This window comes from Symphalangus syndactylus, chromosome 2, assembly GCF_028878055.3.
Source record: "Symphalangus syndactylus isolate Jambi chromosome 2, NHGRI_mSymSyn1-v2.1_pri, whole genome shotgun sequence".
NCBI lineage: Eukaryota > Metazoa > Chordata > Mammalia > Primates > Hylobatidae > Symphalangus > Symphalangus syndactylus.
The window spans coordinates 52,788,391-52,807,621 of NC_072424.2; the positions used below are offsets into that span (position 1 = coordinate 52,788,391).

A 19,231-nucleotide genomic window follows, 5' to 3' on the forward strand; every position below is an offset into this window, starting at 1 on the left:
TACTTAAAAAAATGGCAAACTTTTTCAGGAGCTGTGACACATAATTAAATAAATGCATAGAAATTATCTTTTCACCAAAGTGCTTTTATTTTAACGAGAGTGACATAATCAAATACAACAAAAGAAAAATTAGATAATCAAACATGTTTCTAAGTTTTGTAATATTCATAAGAAAATTAAAAAAATAAAATTTCAAAGAACAGTTCACTCAACTGTTTTACAAACCTGGTTATGTAAAGGTTGTACAACAAGCTCCACAGATACAGTCAGCAACATTGGCAACAAGCACTTACAAATAGATTATGCAAAACTACCACATTCCAAATGGCAGGAACAATTCGTTATAAATTTCAGTTAAGTGAAGTAGTTTACAGAAGCGGAAGACACTTGACTTAGAAATTGCAAGGAAAAGAGCCCAGCAAATTCCCTCCATGAAAGAGAGTTGATAAATGTTGAATCTGACCAAGCATGTCTCTCTAGCAAAACAGAAATCTCAAATCCTCTCTGAGATATTTCTGAAAGTTGGATGAAGTGGCAACTAGAGCACTCACTGGGAGAGGAGAGTATAGATAAATAAAGTTGGTTGGAACCTGGCATGTTAATTAAGGGCAAATGATTCCTGATTTATTTCTAGCCAGTGCTTCTATGGCAGTATGATACGATTTTCAACCCTAATATCTGACAGGTTGGTTAAGAACTATGGAAATCACTTCCTAGACTGACTGAACACATAAATTCCCTGGCATGGTTTTGGGTAATTGGCTTCTGCACAGCAGAAGAATATGAATGAGTAGTCATATCAGGATAGGTGATTGATTTGATTATTTGGATACTTTACATTTCAAGCTGACTGAACCAATATTGCTATTTTTAAACATCATTAATAAAATCTGATTTATTTGCCAACTGAAATAAGCTTAATATAAATTCCTGCTGTAGAAGATCATCTCTATTGTATTTTTAAAATTTTTTGGTGATTATAGTGTTTCTGAGATATAGTCTCTGAGTTTAAAAGTAAACCAAGGCCGGGCATGGTGGCTCACACCTGTAATCCCAACACTTTGAAAGGCCAAGATGGGAGGATAGCTTGAGCCCAGGAGTTCGAGACCAGCCTGGGCAAGACGGTGAGTCTCCCGTCTCTACAAAAATAAAAACAAATTTAAAAATTAGCCAGGCATGGTAGTGAGCGCCTGTAGTCCCAGCTACTCGGGAAGCTGAGGTTGGAGGATTCCTTGAGACCAGGAGTTTGAAGCCATGGTGAGCTATGATCACACCACTGCACTCTAGCCTGGGCGACAGAACAAGACCCTGTCTCTAAAATAAACGAACTAAACCAACATAGGTGAAAAACCAATAGAAATTCTGATTTCCAAATATCAAGAAAATTACTTAAAAATATTTGCTGGTAACCTGGCAAAAGGAGTGAAAACTCAGTATTAAGGAAAAAATAGTAGCAAACTAGCAATCTTGCTGTTTATAGAGGGTGATGAACATAAATGACTTTAAATATCTTTTTAAAAAAGAATACTTGTGTTCAATAAACATAGGTTAAGTTCTTTTGCACAAAGTAAAATAAATACTTTCAATTGTGTAGTCTTCTTTAGTGAGTTGTGATCCAGGACATGGCAGTATAAAGTACCTATGGCTCAGAAACTATTAAATCAAAATGGGCTGACTGTAGTAATGCCTGTCTGTAAATACACATGCTCAAGTGCTCTTTAAATGCTCAACGAGAGGAAGTGTAACATATTTGATTGATCTGGCTATCAGGAAGAGGATGCTGCTAACTGAAAATTACTTTTAGTCTTAATAAATGGCAATTCATGCTAACTCGCTGCTTAACATGCCTTCACAAATTACTCTTGACTCCAAGTTATCAAAACATAGCTGGAGAGAGAACAAGTGAGGGAAACTGTCTCCAACAAACTACCTCTCTTTCTGAGATATATTTGAAATTCCATTTTGTGTCTAAGTTGAAAATATGTGTGTGAAAAGACAACAATATTCTTTAGAGAGCACCTAGTTAATTTATCCAAAGGGGGCCTGAAGATAGGAATAGTTAAGAACGATGTAAGTTATTACCCGGTATAAGTAAACATATAAATCATCTGGCACCTTTTGATATAATTAATTTCTGTTAAGAAAACCTGCTATGTATTTAACTACTTATTGCCTATTTCCTTATCACTCATGGTGTAAAAGCTTCTATGGATGAGAAAAGTTAATTGCGTTATTTCTTATCTCCCTCAGGGACCTCTACAGCAAAAAGTCTCAAATGATTTTAGTGAGATGGTCACTCTGGGGGACAAAAGTCCCAAAGGACTGCCTGCTTTTGGGCTTTTGTTTATGCTTATAATTCTCATCTGAAATAATTAGACTAGGCTTTTTATGAACTGCCAGGGAGATGGGTGACAAACTTGATTATTTCAAGCTGAGCAATGATTCATGTGACAAAGAAAACTATAATGATGGTACAAACATGAACCCTGCAATAGACCAATTAAGGTTCCTTGGACACCTGTGGGCTCATGGTTAGCCGAGAGTGCTTCTGGAGCATCCCCATGGTTGACACCAAACAAAACGGACTGAAGTGTGGAGCTTCAGCCGTGGCAGGTGATGAAGAGTAGAAATAGCCTCAATAATTGCACCTTAGATTTCCCTGACATAGGGTCAGAACCTTTATTGCTGAGATAGGTGACAAGCTCATTATGCATAATGAACACATAGGAATCAACGCCTCAAAGCATTATACCCATGTGGGATTTTGAATAAAACTAGTGCCATTGCACTTAACGTGAGTATATTCAATTAAACCTTAAAGAGTTTGATGAGGTAAGATAGAGAACAAACAAAATGGGGGAAAACACACCCTAAATGTTATTTAAAAATAAATAGTTGTAAAATACACCCAATACAACCTGAATTTAAAGACATTAATGCGCTGAAAAACATTTACCTCCAAAATGTACATAACACAATAAAATAAAAAGTTGTAAAATAGCCAGCATCTTTACTTACACCCAGAAGCTTAGTATGGTCACACAATACACACACTTCTGATAAACTTAAATCTTATTTACTCCCTCATTTAGTGAAGCCTCCCACTTTATTAGTATTCACTTTTGACAAATTCATGAAGCAAGTAGCTAACTCCTCCAGTTGTACCACATCACTCACTATTGGATCTGAACTTGCATTTTTTTTTTCCATTTAGATTTTCTTAGACTTAGCTTTGGTCTTATAAGGTTGTCTTATCTTTCAGACAAATTTTTGCTGTGCTGGGTCTACTTGTCTGAATGAGTTTTCTCTGTGTTCACTTGGTTCTTCATTCAATTTAACCAAATTGATCAGTTACTCTAGCATTATTTTGTTGAGTAAAACATTTGGATTATAGCTCCAGGTAAGCCACACAATAAAAATGATGACACTCATTTGTCCTATTGCCTGAGACTTTTAGGAGTTGAACAAATTTAAGATAATTAATGCTATCTTAACCAGCCAACTAATAAATGAACACAATTCAATGGACTAAGTCACTTTGAATTACGTAGGCATACAAGATACAAATTCAATTATCTTCTGCATCTCCTCTTCTTCAAAGCCTGCATATAATCTTTGTGAGCAGAGATGGTACAAAAGGGGGATGGTACAAAAATGTGTCAACACTCAAGTATTAAGAAATAACGCTGGAAAACCACGACAGTAAACACTTGTGTGTCTTCAGAAGGTGGATACAGACAAGTGTGAAAAATAATTTAAGAACAAGAGCAATAGACAAATCTGCAAAACTTTTTTGAGTATTCATTAAAACAACCTCAGCAAAACACTTAACTGAGAAATTCTCAATCCCAGTGTATTATTAGTGTTATGAAAATAAAAATGGTACTAAAAAAATGGTGTTTCTAATCATACTTTTGTAAATAGTGATGTATTCTAGAAAAATATAAACGTTATACAAATCTAACTGTAAAATTTTAAGTACACTGAGCAACATAGAGTTTAGACATTGTGTAGTTTTATAAATTGTCTACTTCTTGTGACAAGCTAAATCTTTTTTCTTGTCTATTGAAAGAGAGTATCTGTCCGGTCTAAAAGGTAGGATAATTATTTAGCTGTTTGATCACTATTTGATCACTAAAATATGAGAGTGGTGTATAAACAATTATGAATAGTTAATCTGCATGTTAACTAAGTGTATAAGTACATATATATCCACCGAAGAAATAAAATCAAAACAGTCAACAAACCAAAGGGTACTGTGCCTGTTTCATAAAGATGCTTAAAATTAGGAAAAACATAAATTAACAAAACAAATTAACAAAAATTATCTACAATAGTTAAAAAAAAGTGCAAAGGCAAGAGTCTGATTTAGTTGTCCACTAAACCGTTCGTAGCCTTGTATTTCTGTTAGTTTGTTCAGTTCTTCTGAACAAATTGCTTTAAACACCATCTTGTGGACAAATGGAGGTATATCACAGGTTCCCAACAGATGAGAGAGGCTGCAGAAAGGCTAAATCTTACCCAACTCATAAAACAGATTCATAAAAATTACTTTATAAACCAAATATCAAATGATAATTTTCACAGACAACGTATTTTAATATAATTGCTTAAGTTCTTTAAGTGACTAAAACTTTAAAGTTTAAACAATATCATGAAATAGGGAAATAAACTTACGGGGTTACTTTGATCGCAAAGTGAAAAGTTTAAAAGGTTAAAACTTGCTGTGTTTGTGTTACGGTTAGAAGTAATGGTTAATGTCTTCAGTTGGAAAGAATAATGAACAAATCCATGAATTATTCTTCTGTTTTTCTTTGGATTCCAAAGGCCATAAATATTAATTGAAGTCATACTTTAATCTTTGCATAGAAAGACTTCTATCTGAAAGTGTTTTGAACTTGGTATAAAATGTAAGATTGGAACTCAAACATACTTGTATATGGAAATCACAGTTTTAATATTAATCGTCATGGCCCATAATTATTTTGTATTTAAACACGTATGTTTTCTGGAGTGCAAACAAGAGATAATTCATGAAATTGAATAATTCTTCTCCCCTGCTTTGAACATCATTAACATCTATGTGGAAATAAACACGTTTTGGAATGGAATAAAATGGTGCAAGGGATTTGGCAACCATCAAGTCATTTAGAGGAAAATTTCCCACCCTACTTTGGGGCCCAAATTATTTACTTTCTTTTTATTAAAGGAGTTGGGCAACTGTCAAATCTCAACTTCATTTGGTGTTAAATTAGGTGGACCCAGCATTTCTTGCTGCCCTTTGTTGCATATCATGTGTACAGAGCTGAGGCAGGAAAAAGTATCTGAAGGTAAATAATAGAGTAGGGTGAGAAAGGCTTGTACCATGTGGATACAGCCCTGTTTCTCTAGTTATGTCAAATTTAGTCATATTTCCCAGTTACAAAAAATGAGTTTGTGTCATTGTGACAAGTCCACTTTGTAATATGCATCACATAATATTATATTTCCCCGTCCCATCAAATTACCTGAATAAATCCAAATCCTTGAAATAGGAATTAACCAGTCAAGCATTAATGGTATTTAGAAAGATTTCTAAATATACAATTTATAAAAAAGAATGCAGGATGTATTTTGTAGAATAAAAATGAACAGAGTTAATAAAACAAGAAAATGAATTGTCTTTTTATGTCTATGAAAGGAACAACTCAAAAACCAAAAAACAAAAAAAGTTGATTACCATCAGCAAAAAAGTCCATGAAAACATTAAAATGATAAAATAAATATTTTTAAATTAGCAAACAGGCAAAAAGATAAACAACCTATTAATATGAAAAAATAATCTTTGAAAACATATAAAATGTTTAGCTTTATGACAAATTCAAGTAAATTAATATGAGTGGCAGATAAGTTGTAAGCGTTTAGAAAATTCAACAAATTAAAAGCTCAAGATATACACATAGCACCAAATTTTAGATCTATGTACACTTTTTCGGGATAAATTACCATTTTACTAAGAAAACACATATGTATGTTCCAATTGTGTAAGTTTAAAACACAGCACCATTGTAGGTATTGCACAAGAAAGAAAATGAAAAAAAGATCAATGTCAAAACGCTTACGATAAATAAAATAACCTTGGAAAATAAAATAAATAAACTTGGAATTGAAATATACAGCATAATTCAATATCAAATACCTAAAACGTTATAGGTATGCACAGCCATTGTAGACAGTACCTGACCAGCAGTTCATTAATCTATAATGAAAACCGGTTCAAATCACAGATGCATTGGAACAAACCCTGCCTTAAATTAGGCACGTTCCTCAGACACAACTCTGTTCACAGCTTTTTCCAATGTCAGTGGGCTAGCCTTTCTAAACTCATTTTTCAGTAAACAGACAAAAGCAATCATCCTGCTTTAGCAAAATTGAAATCTGCACTGCTCCTTGAAGAGGTGTGAGTCCTGATTGCTGTGGCTGGCAGGCTCTTGCGGCATGTTCTCACATCTGTGGGACCCACCATCTAGATTTCTGCAACATCCTCATGCCCAGTATTCTAGAGAATCAGTGCCTGCCAATCAACAGTTCCTCAATGAATGTACAGCTAATCAACAGAAAGACTGTTTAGTCATTTGATGATCACTGTATTTTTGTTTCTTTTCAGAGGACATGGTTTTAGAGTGGGTGTGAACTCTTTGGTCTGAGCACTAGTTGCATATCCAGTCCTGTGGTTTTCCTTTGTTGAGCTGTACCTCTTGCTGCAGCTTCTGGAGAAATATAATTCTCCTTAAGAGCTTTTGGGCTTCACCTTCTTAATATGCATTTGCTGACACTACACATTCATCTTCTAGGACAAGTGAGTCCATTCTTTACGTATCCCATCCTTTGTTCTGACGGTGGCTTCTTGTCTTAAAGTCTGAGGGTGATGAGGTCATAAGAATAATGGATACAAGGGCCCAAAGATCTTGCTAGGCCATTGAAGCTTTAAGAGTACCAAAGACAGCTTGGTGACTTCACCACCAAGCACCTTGTAGGGAAAACAGCTTTCTGTTTACCAAATGAGAAACTGAGTGAGGGAACCATAGAGTATTAGGCTTTTTTTTGCAGAACTCATACAAAACTGGAATTGATACTCCCTTTTCATGCAGTACTTATTCATGCCAGTGGTGATTGCTTTGAATTGAGCTCATTACACAGAATTAACAAAATCATTTCAGTGGTTGGCTATGCTGGGTGTTTGGGCTCCCTGATAAAACAGTTTCCTGCATTTTTTTTTTGAAAACATAAGTTGTAAAATGAAGTTCTTATTGCCTATTTTTTCTGCATAAGTAGGATAGATGTAGATGGTATAAAAATTCTTAAGTTATAAAAAGTAGTCAAAAAACATTCAACAGGAGCAATGCACTATATCAAAAAAGTTGACAAGATGTTTAGCAATGATAGTAAATTTAAACACCAAGAAAACTTAAAGATAAGTCTGAAACTTTAAAATTGAGAAATCAAAGGCCAACCACATGTTGATGAGTCTACAAAATGGATATCATCATCAGTCTACTAAGTCACAAGGTGCAATTTCCTTTTGAAGAAGAACTAACGATAAGATTTACTTGCATATTTCATATAAAACTCTGAGTAAAAATCATAGCAATTGTAAAGCAAAACATATGGAATGAATTTGGGAAAGATCAAAAAATGCTGATTTGCAATTGCTATAGGAATAGGATTCAAATGGTTGCTTTTAATGTCTGGCTTACTCCAAAAAAAATAAAAAAAAATAAAAAAAAAAGGAACCCACAGATGATGAGGGTTTGACGGTATTAAGATAGCTCCAATGGCAAGGAAGTGTCACCAGGAACGAAGTCTTCTTCAGGTGTGTTCATTTCCCACCTGTCCTCTGATGGGCATGAGACACAGGATAGAGGCAATCTTCTGGGTTACATCTTCCACTGGGTCCTGGGGGGCCCTGGGGGCCTGGGGCACCTGGTGAGCCTGGCAAACCCAGAGCTAATGACATAAAAAAAAAAAACATCACAATGCAGATCACATATGGCCCTTCCTCTCTCCCACCCTCTAGCCAACATGGATCACTCGAGTTGACATTTAAGGACCCCAGGGGAGAAGCACGGTTCTCATTTTTAAAGCCTTGCTTGTGTTGTGAAGATAATATCACTCTTACCTGAAGTCCCAGGAAGACCTGGACTCCCTGGCAGCCCAATTCCAGGTTCACCTCTTTCTCCCTTCTGTCCTCTGTAGCCTAAGTGAGAAATATATAAAAAAGAGACACACAAAAAGGGTTCTATGGCAACTCAGCACACACAAGAACCATTTTCTGAGTCTGTGATAATTATGTGATACATTTGCTTAACATAAATAGTATATTAGCTAACTGGCATTAACCACATATTAAACTTACATATTAAACAGATTGGGTATAATAGGGCAATGAAGATCTTAAAAAACATGCAATTACTATAAAAAGTTCCAACTAGTCAAATTTTTTTTTTTTTTTTTTTTTTTTGAGACAGAGTCTTGCTTTGTCACCCAGGCTGGAGTGCAGTGGCACTATTATCTTGGCTCACTGCAACCTCCACCCCCTGGGTTCAAGTGATTCTCCTGCCTCAGCCTCCTAAGTAGCTGGCATTACAGTCACTCACCACCACTCCTGGCTATTTTTTTTGTATTTTTAGTGGAGACAGGGTTTTGCCATGTTGGCCAGGCTAGTCTCGAACTCCTGACCTCAGGTGATCTGCCCGCCTTGGCCTCCCAAAATGCTGGGATTACAGGCGTGAACCACCATGCCCGGCCCCAACTAGTTATACTCTTGATAGCGAGATTTTGGCTCTGAAAATGATACCTAAATAAATCAGTCTTGCAAATAGCTATCACAAGCTGTGTGAGCCCTCTTCAGTAGGAATTCTGATTGAAGGCAAGGTATAGGCTAAATGAAAGAAGTATACGGAAAGAGTCTTGCTTAAAATGAGAACAAGATAATATAATAGGAATATGGATCTTATTCCAAGAATTAAAGGAAATGAACAAATAATTCAAGATTCTAATAAATGATAGCGAGAGCATGAGTATACGTGGCTTAACTCATCTAAAAAGTCAGGTCTGTGTTCAGATGACCAACTATAAACATTATATCTGCTCTAAGTAACGTTTAAACATCCACCCCATATTTGAACGTGGCAGTGTATAACTCCAAAGGAGCTTCAGCAAAGCTAGGAAACAAGAGAGGAGACTGACAGTCTCCCAAATGCACTTCATCAACTTAAGATATTTTAACCAAAATGAATTAGGTCTAAGATCTGTCTATATTTTAAAACAAAATTATTCTTACTATCTAATATGCTTGCTATTGGCTGAGCTACAAGACTACAGAGAAATTTGTGTCTCTGGAAGTCATTATCCCTGCTTATAAAAAGCATAAAGCATTTTTATCTGTGTTTTATATATTGGCACCCATGTAATACTTCATTTGAATAAAAGGTTCCATGCTGTAAGAGTTTCACAGTGATGGCAAATAGAGTTTTTATTTCCAACTTTTTCATACTTAAACAGCCCCTTAAAGATCACTCCTTGTCCCAAATGGACAGAGCAGCCATGTAGACTCGTGTGGACACACAGCAAAGATTTCAGTAGAAGAGCATCTCAGTAGGAAACAGTAGGCCGTGATTTAGTTGTGACTTTTCATAAAGGTGTGCTGTTACAGTAGAACATGGCAGGAGGAGAAAATGTAATGCTCCCTATCAACAGTATGTATGATCAATTATTTCCCATTATTATTGAGAATTAGCGGTTTTTGGGGTTATCATTTTCACCTTGACTAGGTCATATCATGCACACATTATTATCTGAACAACACTGGCAATGTAATCACCACACAGGTATTTATTTGCTTTTTATGTATGACCTGATCATAAATGTGAAACTAGTGGAAAAAAGAATATATGTGAAAAATATTTTGAATTATATAGTAGAAATGCACCCACTAGCAGGAAATCTTCACATATTTATATTTGAAAATTGTGTTAAAGATATTCAGTACAATCCTAGACCCTAGAGAGAATAGTGGCTTCGTCTTGTGACATAATAACCACAGTTGATCTATATTCAAATTTAAAATGTTTCCAGGATTTCTTTGACATAAGTGACTTTCATTTAACATATGTGAACAGCAGGAAAAAAATGTATATACTTAGGGTCATTTGAAAGCGCCCTCCCAAATCCATTACTTAAACATTTCTGGAGTAAAATAATATTTATTACCTGAGGTATATTTGATAGTTTAACTCAGGTCCCACTGTTACAGAAAAGTTATAAAGTTGACCCTCAGCTATCTCAGTAAGTACTTAAGATTACAGGCTAAAAATATGAGGAAGAAAGAATAATAATTGAAGATACATGAACTTTTGATTAATAAGAGGATTAATAAGACTGTAATGCAATTCCAAATGAAGAATATATTGGCTAAAACTTACCTATTTCATTTGAATTCAGCTCTCAGATTTGCAAATATAATGCAGAAATATATTATTGCACATGCATTTCAGTTCATGTGGTATTACAAATTAATAAACTGTAAATTTGTGTATTTGCATAAGGTAACATTTACCCTTCTCCTGTCAAATGTAACAATTTCTTTGTACAAATTTCTCAGTTCATTAGGTTAATAATTACCTGTTATTAATAGATAAAGCGACTGAATTGCACAAGTACAGGAGAACTTTCTACTCTTGAATTTCCTATTAAGGTCCCAAGCTCATTCATTATAAAGGCTGCCATAAAGTCGTAGGGTCTTTTTTTTCTTTTTTTAATCATTACTTCATAACAAAACTCCTTGTAGGAATGCTAACAAGGTCAATAACAGCTTTCCCCATTTATAGAATTAAGCTTTTCACCTCTTCAGGGTGGGCCTGTCTTTAAATTTGGAAGAGGCTGGTCTAACATGTATTTACATAGACAATAAGTCTACAGGATAGGCCAGGCCCAGTGGCTCACACCTGTAATCCCAGCACTTTGGGAGGCCGAGGCGGGTGGGTCACCTGAGGTCAGGGGTTCAAGACCAGCCTGGCCAACATGGTGAAACCCTATCTCTACTAAAAATACAAAACTTAGCTGGGCGTGGTGGCGGGCACCTGTAATCCCAGCTACTTGGGAGGCTGAGGCAGGAGGATTGCTTGAACCCAGGAGGCCGAGGTTGCCGTGAGCCGAGATTGTGGCCATTGCACTCCAGCCTGGGCAACAAGAGCAAAAATGCAGCTCAAATAAAAAAAAAATTCTACGGGATGACAGCTTGATAAAACTGTAGCTCACGTAGGAAAACAAATAAAACACCAGCAGTGTCCTAATTGAAAGCATCTAGAGGTACTAGTCATTGATGAAACCTGGTGCTTGAAGTTTTTCAGGTGGTAGACTGTGTTTCTTTCTAGTAGGAAGATTTCAGTTTTGACTCCAGATATTTACTTCTAAAGTTGTAAATCTGTGCACCTGTATACATACCGGAAAAAGGCCAGTAAATGGATGCTATTGGCATTTTAGGAGGGATAGTTGTTTACGGTGGGCATGGTGGGGGTGGGGTTAGGAGTTGCCTTGTGCCTTACAAGTTGTTTAGCCTCCCTGGTTCTGGTCCACCAATTGATAGCAGTGCCCTTCAGTCATTTTGACACACACTCACATGTCCTCCCATATCCAAATGCCCCTAATGCTACTAAATTTGAAAGGTTAAATCTATATATCACAAGTGCTTCCTATAAACATTATGTATGATCAATTACTTTAAAAGTGATCAAGTAAGAACAACTACTCCCACTACTGTCCTTTTGGAACTGATGCAGGGTGCATGGAATGGATGTAGCTGTTTTTTCCTACTGACCCCACATGTGAGGTTCCTTCTGAAATGAGTAGGGCTTTAGGTGTGGTATCTATTCCTTCGGTGGAATAGGTGATGGAAAATCAGCTGTGTTTGAGAAAAAGTTTAAATGAAGTTTTTTCTCATGAAACTCACTCGAAAGAATAAGGTCTGTTAGGAAAATTCGCCTCTCCTGTTTATATAGGGGAAGTCAGCTGAATCATGCTTCTTGGGGTTTCTTTTATTCTGATGTGGCACATTTTAGCTCATACCTGGGAGAACCAGCCATGAGGCCCTGTGCTGCAAGCCCCAGGTGGGAATGCACACCAAGGAAAGTGCTCTCAAGGCACAGCAGGAAGCCAGTACTCAGAACCCCATGGGACGGCTAAAATCTAAACGCTGTCTGGAAATGTTTTTAATTTAAAAAAGACATCGACAATCACCCCTTTAGAAACTTAGAAAAACTGCAAATGAGGTGATGCAACTCAGAGGCCAAATGGTCTTTCTTTTCACTTTAAGAAGGTCAGGGTGCTGAAGGCGGATCCTCAAGCTTTCATGATCAGAATCTTGGTAGGAGCGGCTCTTCCTTTTTTCAACATGAACTGTGTACCTCTCACAGTCTGACATCGATTTTCTCACTGCTTTCTATACGTCTCCTACTTCTCAGAATAAGCACAGGAAACTTTACGAAACCCCTTTATATTTTTGTCTTTTCCTAAAGGTAAGATAATAAAGGACTCATTCCGTAGTGCATATTTCAAACCAACCACTTAATTTTAATTTTAAATTTCAGATTAATTTAGTTAAGCTATATTTAAGATCATATATATCGTAAAGTTGTCATAAGTGGAACAAAGTGTTTTGCCAATATAAGCAATGTTTCGTTGCAAAAACTTTAGAAAACATACGAAAAATTATTTAAAGTTCAAAAGTTACCATCCACAAGCTCTATTTGCAGAAAGGTTCTAAAATTTCTTAAAAATGTATTTCAGAACCAAACAGATTTCTTTCCTGACAAACACTGAAAACAAACAAAACAAAATGTCTCTTCTAAATATTCCAGAGGAGCCACCATCAGACAGGATGAATGAGTGGCAGAACGCACTGTGCCACATTCAGAGGCCATCTTTTCTTCCCAACCTATGTTGCTTTTCTGACTTCGACCCTTTCTTAAACTCAACCACGCTGTGTCATTAAAAGGACTAATTCAGACAATAGCATCTGAGGTTTGCATGGTCACTGGTGATTTTAAATGCATTTTTTTCTTTCCTCTTTGAAAAAAAAAACACTTAAATTGAGCAGAGCAAAGCTTATAAGTTACGTGTATAACTTCATCTTCTGAGCACGTCACACCTATTTATCTACTAGAGAAAAACGCTTCAGTTTCTTGTGCACTTCTCCAGAGGCACCGAAAATTAAACATCAGCCTCTCATTTTCTTTCTTTTCAATGAGATTTCTCTGTGCCTTTAGGCAGGATTATCAGTACAGCATGCCTACTGTACTGATATTCCTTAAAAACAAATATTTTTAAGAAACAAATATTCTTTAAAAATGAATTCTACGTTTTGCAATTTTTATTTTTTTGCTAAATTTTAGGCAAATTTAACAAATACTGAAAAGGAAGTATTATGTAAAGGTTAAGGAGACATCTACTAAGTTGTAGTCAAGATATGTGTGTTGTCAGAAACCCAATGGGGAGACAAAAGTTTTGACAATTTTAGTAAACCTTGGTTCACAAAAAAACTGGAAATCATGTGGGGATATCTTCCAATTTCAAGAATTGCATCCAGAAGCCCTATCAGGAGTAGAAGTAGTCTATAATATCTTTGAGGCACAACAGCAGATGAAATCCATAGAAATCCTTTGCAAAAGGAAGGGCAAGTAGAGTGGTGAACAGAAGGCTTGTTTCCAAAAGCTTCACTGATACTGTGGGTTTAGAATTGCCTCTGACTGACAGCCTTCCAGATGGGCCTTCGCAGCACCTGTGAGGTGTCTGAAGCCAGGTGTTTGAGTGGAACAGGAAACTCCAGTTCCAGAGCTGTTTTCCTTGATCATCTCAATATTCCATTGTTCTTGTCGTCTCAAACCACCACTGTTTGAAGGATCTATCCAAAGTTTTCTTCCTATTGGTGTTAACGCTGCTTATTCTTCATGCGGCTTGAGGCATTACACATTTTCAGATGAGCTTTTGAGATCTGCACACCAGTCTCATATACTCTGACTTCAGAACAGACCCAACTAGCGAAAGATAATAATTAGCCCCCTCTACACAATAGTGTATACATAGAGGGCTACTCCTCATCCTATACTTTTCTCTTTCCTTCATCAATCTGCCAAACTTCACTACAATTTAAAGCTAATGGTGGAATATATGTATGGTTTAAAAAAAAACCAGAGAGATTTTAACTGTTCCTGTTTTATATCGTGCTAATTAAACGCAAAGACTTGGCAATCATGGTTATAGGTTCTAAGGTTATATTAGGATATATATACTAACAGGCACTGCTATTGGGAACTGAACAGATGTTGCTCTTTCAGAAGAGGAAGGGCACATCAATCACCTCGGGACACTTCAGAAAATAAGGCTCAATATTACAGAATAGCAGTAGGAAGGAAACTGGTGACAGAAAAGCACTTCTTTGCGTATATATTATTTTGGACTACATTCTTATTTAATTTTAGTGTTAATTTTCTCTTTTCTTTCTTTATACCAGTTGCTGTTGATTATTTCAAGGAAGGAACCTGAGATCCTCCATGGTTTTTATTTTTTATTTTTTATTATTATTATACTATAAGTTTTAGGGTACATATGCACAATGTGCAGGTTTGTTACATATGTATACATGTGCCATGTTGGTGTGCTGCACCCATTAACTCGTCATTTAGCATTAGGTATATCTCCTAATGCTATCCCTCCCCCCTCCCCCCACCCCACAACAGTCCCCGGAGTGTGATGTTCCCCTTCCTGTGTCCATGAGTTCTCATTGTTCAATTCCCACCTATGAGTGAGAATATGTGGTGTTTGGTTTTTTGTCCTTGCGATAGTTTACTGAGAATGATGGTTTCCAGTTTCATCCATGTCCCTACAAAGGACATGAACTCATCATTTTTTATGGCTGCATAGTATTCCATGGTGTATATGTGCCACATTTTCTTAATCCAGTCTATCGTTGTTGGACATTTGGGTTGGTTCCAAGTCTTTGCTATTGTGAATAGTGCCACAATAAACATACGTGTGCATGTGTCTTTATAGCAGCATGATTTATAGTCCTTTGGGTATATACCCAGTAATGGGATGGCTGGGTCAAATGGTATTTCTAGTTCTAGATCCCTGAGGAATCGCCCCACTGACTTCCACAGTGGTTGAACTAGTTTACAGCCCCACCAACAGTGTAAAAGTGTTCCTATTTCTCCACATCCTCTCCAGCACCTGTCGTTTCCTGACTTTTTAATGATGGCCATTCTAACTGGTGTGAGATGGTATCTCACTGTGGTTTTGATTTGCATTTCTCTGATGGCCAGTGATGATGAGCATTTTTTCATGTGTTTTTTGGCTGCATAAATGTCTTCTTTTGAGAAGTGTCTGTTCATGTCCTTCGCCCACTTTTTGATGGGGTTGTTTTTTTCTTGTAAATTTGTTTGAGTTCATTGTAGATTCTGGATATTAGCGCTTTGTCAGATGAGTAGGTTGCCAAAATTTTCTCCCATTGTGTAGGTTGCCTGTTCACTCTGATGGTAGTTTCTTTTGCTGTGCAGAAGCTCTTTAGTTTAATTAGATCCCATTTGTCAATTTTGGCCTTTGTTGCCATTGCTTTTGGAAAGATAAGACCAGGAAAACTGCTTCTTATTGTTAACCATGGAGTCCTGGTCAAGGACTCCATGGTTAACAATAAGAAGCAGTTTTCCTGGTCTTATCTTTCGTGATATATACTCACTGAATTTAATATTTCCCTTTCAGAATTGTTAACTCTTCTAAGCCTGGGCCTATTTGGCCACTTTGCTGGATTGCTAATCATATTTCTAGAAAATGGCCTTGTCAGATTAATTTAGTCAAGCTATACTTAAGATTATGTTTCTTGTCAAGTTGTCATAAGTGGAACAAATTTTTTTGCCAATATAAGTTGGGTTTTAAGAACTTTAGAAATCATGCGAAAAATTATTTAACATTCAAGTTACCATCCACAAGCTGTATTCAAAGCAGACAGATTCTAAAATTTCTTAAAAATATATTTTAGAACCAAATAACTATTTGTCGTTGAGTCTCCTAAAACTCTTTCTCCAGTTTATTTAAGATACTCAGATGATGGAGACTTGTTTAACTTACACCAAAAGAGGAGGCCTAAAAAATTCTAAGATTCCTAGATAATAATGATATATAAGCACATATTATTGCTGTTATTGTTATAATAAATATTATTATTACAATACATTTAGAATACCAGGTAACTCTCATTTGGTTTTAAATCTGAAGTAGTAATAGTTAAACATCTACTTCTAGAATGTCAAATATTACAAAGAGATTACATATGAAACCATTTTATATATTAAATATATGTATATATGTAATATGTAATACATAAATAAAGTACATGCTTACATACATACTTTTTCCTTAACTGTGACTAACATGTTATAAATACAGAGAGTTAAAAATCAATAAGCCAATATTACCCTTGAAGACTTACCTTGGGGTCCAGGGTCTCCTGGTGGCCCAGGCAACCCATCCTTCCCTGGTGGCCCAGGCCTCCCATGAGCTTGGGCAGCCAACATTGCTGCTGGCAGCTTGAGCTGGGATAGGAATACAGCCATCCTCTCTTCATGTATAGAAGAAAAAATAATATATCATGGAACAGAAATATTTTATGTCAAAAAATTTCAAAATACATGAAATCAAACAAAAAGATTTAGTTTTTAATTTAAGCACATCTAATTTACCAACTGGTCTGATTGCTGAGTTTTTTGATTAGACAAATAAAATCGATTGCACAAAGTTGTTTGTGTATAGATGCAGACCAGCTGTGTCACTCAGAAAGTCTGAGAATTTTCAGTGCTTCTGAGATGTAACAATCTAGCGGACAGAACACTAGCATGGAATCTAACCTCTGGTAATGGCATGTGGAGAGAGTTTAGGTTCACATTAAAAAATGATTTCATAATAACTTTAAGGCACTTTCCAGCAATGTTGTGAACGTATGTGTGGTAATTTAAAATATATTCACGAATTCTTTGGCACTGCCTTCCAAAGTTGGAGTTTAATTCTCCTAGTTTTGAGTGGGGGCTAGACTTTTTATTTCTAGTGAAAAGAAAAAGGCTGAATGAACAGTGGGCAACTAGACAGACGAGGTCATAAAAGACATCGTGGCTTCCTAGTTGCTTTCTCTCTTAGATCACTCATTGGAGGAAGGCAGTTGACATGGGGTGAGAGCACCCAAGAAGTCCTGTGGAGAGGCCCACGTGAGGAAGAACTGATGCTACCTGCCAGTGGCCACGCACATGAACTTGGAAGCAGATCATCCAGCCCTAGTCAAGCCTTCAAATGACTGCAGCTCTGAATGACATCCTGACTGCAACTTCATTAGAGATCCTGAGCCAGATCCATACAATTCAGCAACACTCCAAGTCCCTGACCCATAAAACATGTGCGATAATAAACGTTTATAATGTGAAATGTAAGATAAATGTTTTAAGCCACTAAAGTTTGGAGGTATTTTCTTACGCAGCAACAGATAACTAAAAAAAGCATATTGAATATTTTACTACTACATGAAATTAATTTTGGTAAAATCATTAACTAATTCCAGGGCCATTATAAATACAATCTATCATTGGAGTCTTTCTTGAAATTGCTTGGTTTGTTTATATTTAGTACACCTCACATTTAAAAAATCTAATATATGAACAACTAGATTTCAAACAGAAAACTTGAGGAGGCTCTATCCTTGCCATGACAAGAAGTTAACCGCATTGTTTATTCTTTTTCTTTTTGCATAACTTCTTCAAAAATCTCTTAGTAATTTAAATGGTTTTATTTTAAAATAATTTACACACTATTTTTCAAAGACACGTGTGTAGTAAGAAATGAATATTCAATTTAAAAACTTCAGTCTGGGTTTCGTGCAGACAAATCTTCCAGAAAAGTTTTTTTTACTGAAGAAATTAGTATTTATTTTGTAAGTAAAGACCGAATGACAGGCAACAACGCAGCAGAAACTCTAGCCGTCGGTTAGAAAACACAAAGCCCAGATCACATAGATCTTGTAAAGAGTTCCTTCCATGTTCTCCAGTCTTTTCACTCAGTTTAGTTGATTTAGTTGAATTGCAAAGGCATACTTAAACAGATATGTATCTTTTATTTTACGTAAATTTTTAAATAAAGAGTAAATTACTTCTGAGGAAAATCTGTTTTCCCAAGAGTTTTCAATTAAAACAATCATTTAAAAACAATGTAGGCCCATACTGGTTAAGAAAGAAAAACAATTATTTTTTCATATAGAATTATTAAGGGAAAAGCCCCAATAGACATAGAGCATTAGCTGTCATTATCCAAAAAGTAATCACCTACATTGACATTCTCATGTCACAAAGCATGCAGAATGGAAACATACCACAACCCGCACAGGACTAGAATCTCTGGCTGCAGACTGAAGGATGAGTGGGAGGCCAACAGGGATCTAATGGATGCTGGTCCCAAGGAGTGATATGAAATCACCTGCCCTCCAGTATCACTACCTCACTATCTACCTGGGATGTTTGGTTGATATTAATATATCTTATTCTAGTAACTAATAGATAAAACAAATAGGTAATGAATACATAGTTTTAGTTTTACAAATCATCATATTGAATGTACGTATAATATCTTTATTACATCATATTATGAACTTGGGGCATTACAATAAATATGAAATTCAATAATCACAGTTTGAAACTTTGCATAATATTTGCTGTTCTGCACTTCAAAGAAGAGATGTATTTCAGTACAATTTTTCTTTCTTTTTTTTTTGAGACGGAGTCTTGCTCTGTCACCCAGGCTGGAGTGCGGTGGTGCCATCTCAGCTCACTGCAACCTCCGTCTCCCGGGTTCATGCCATTCTCCTGCCTCAGCCACCTGAGTAGCTGGGACTACAGGCGCCCATCACCATGCCCGGCTAATTTTTTTTTGTATTTTTAGTAGAGACAGGGTTTCACCGTGTCAGCCAGAATGGTCTCGATCTCCTGACCTCGTGATCCGCCCGCCTCAGCCTCCCAAAGTGCTGGGATTACAGACATGAGCCACTGTGCCTGGTCACAATTTTTCTTAATTTGAAACATGTCTCTTTAAATACCTTCAATCTCGAAACACAAATACTAATTTTTCCTCTTTAATATATGAATTGAGTTTAGAAGTACTTTGGTGG

The 19,231-nt window shown here is 36.2% G+C and overlaps 1 protein-coding gene across 4 annotated transcripts in view; it reads right to left on the minus strand.

Annotated features, from left to right (window-relative positions):
• Positions 1 to 3,215: 3,215 nt before the first annotated feature.
• COL19A1 (collagen type XIX alpha 1 chain) overlaps positions 3,216 to 19,231 on the minus strand; it is a 338,738-nt gene continuing 322,722 nt past the window's right edge. For all 4 annotated transcript variants that reach the window (XM_063618674.1, XM_055257198.2, XM_063618677.1 and 1 more), the window contains 3 exons: positions 16,520 to 16,648; positions 8,159 to 8,236; positions 3,216 to 7,986 (listed from right to left, as the gene is read on the minus strand). In XM_063618674.1, coding sequence (XP_063474744.1) covers positions 7,859 to 7,986; positions 8,159 to 8,236; positions 16,520 to 16,648 — 335 coding nt within the window. In that variant the 3' untranslated portion in view covers positions 3,216 to 7,858. The remainder of the gene's footprint in view (positions 7,987 to 8,158; positions 8,237 to 16,519; positions 16,649 to 19,231) is intronic.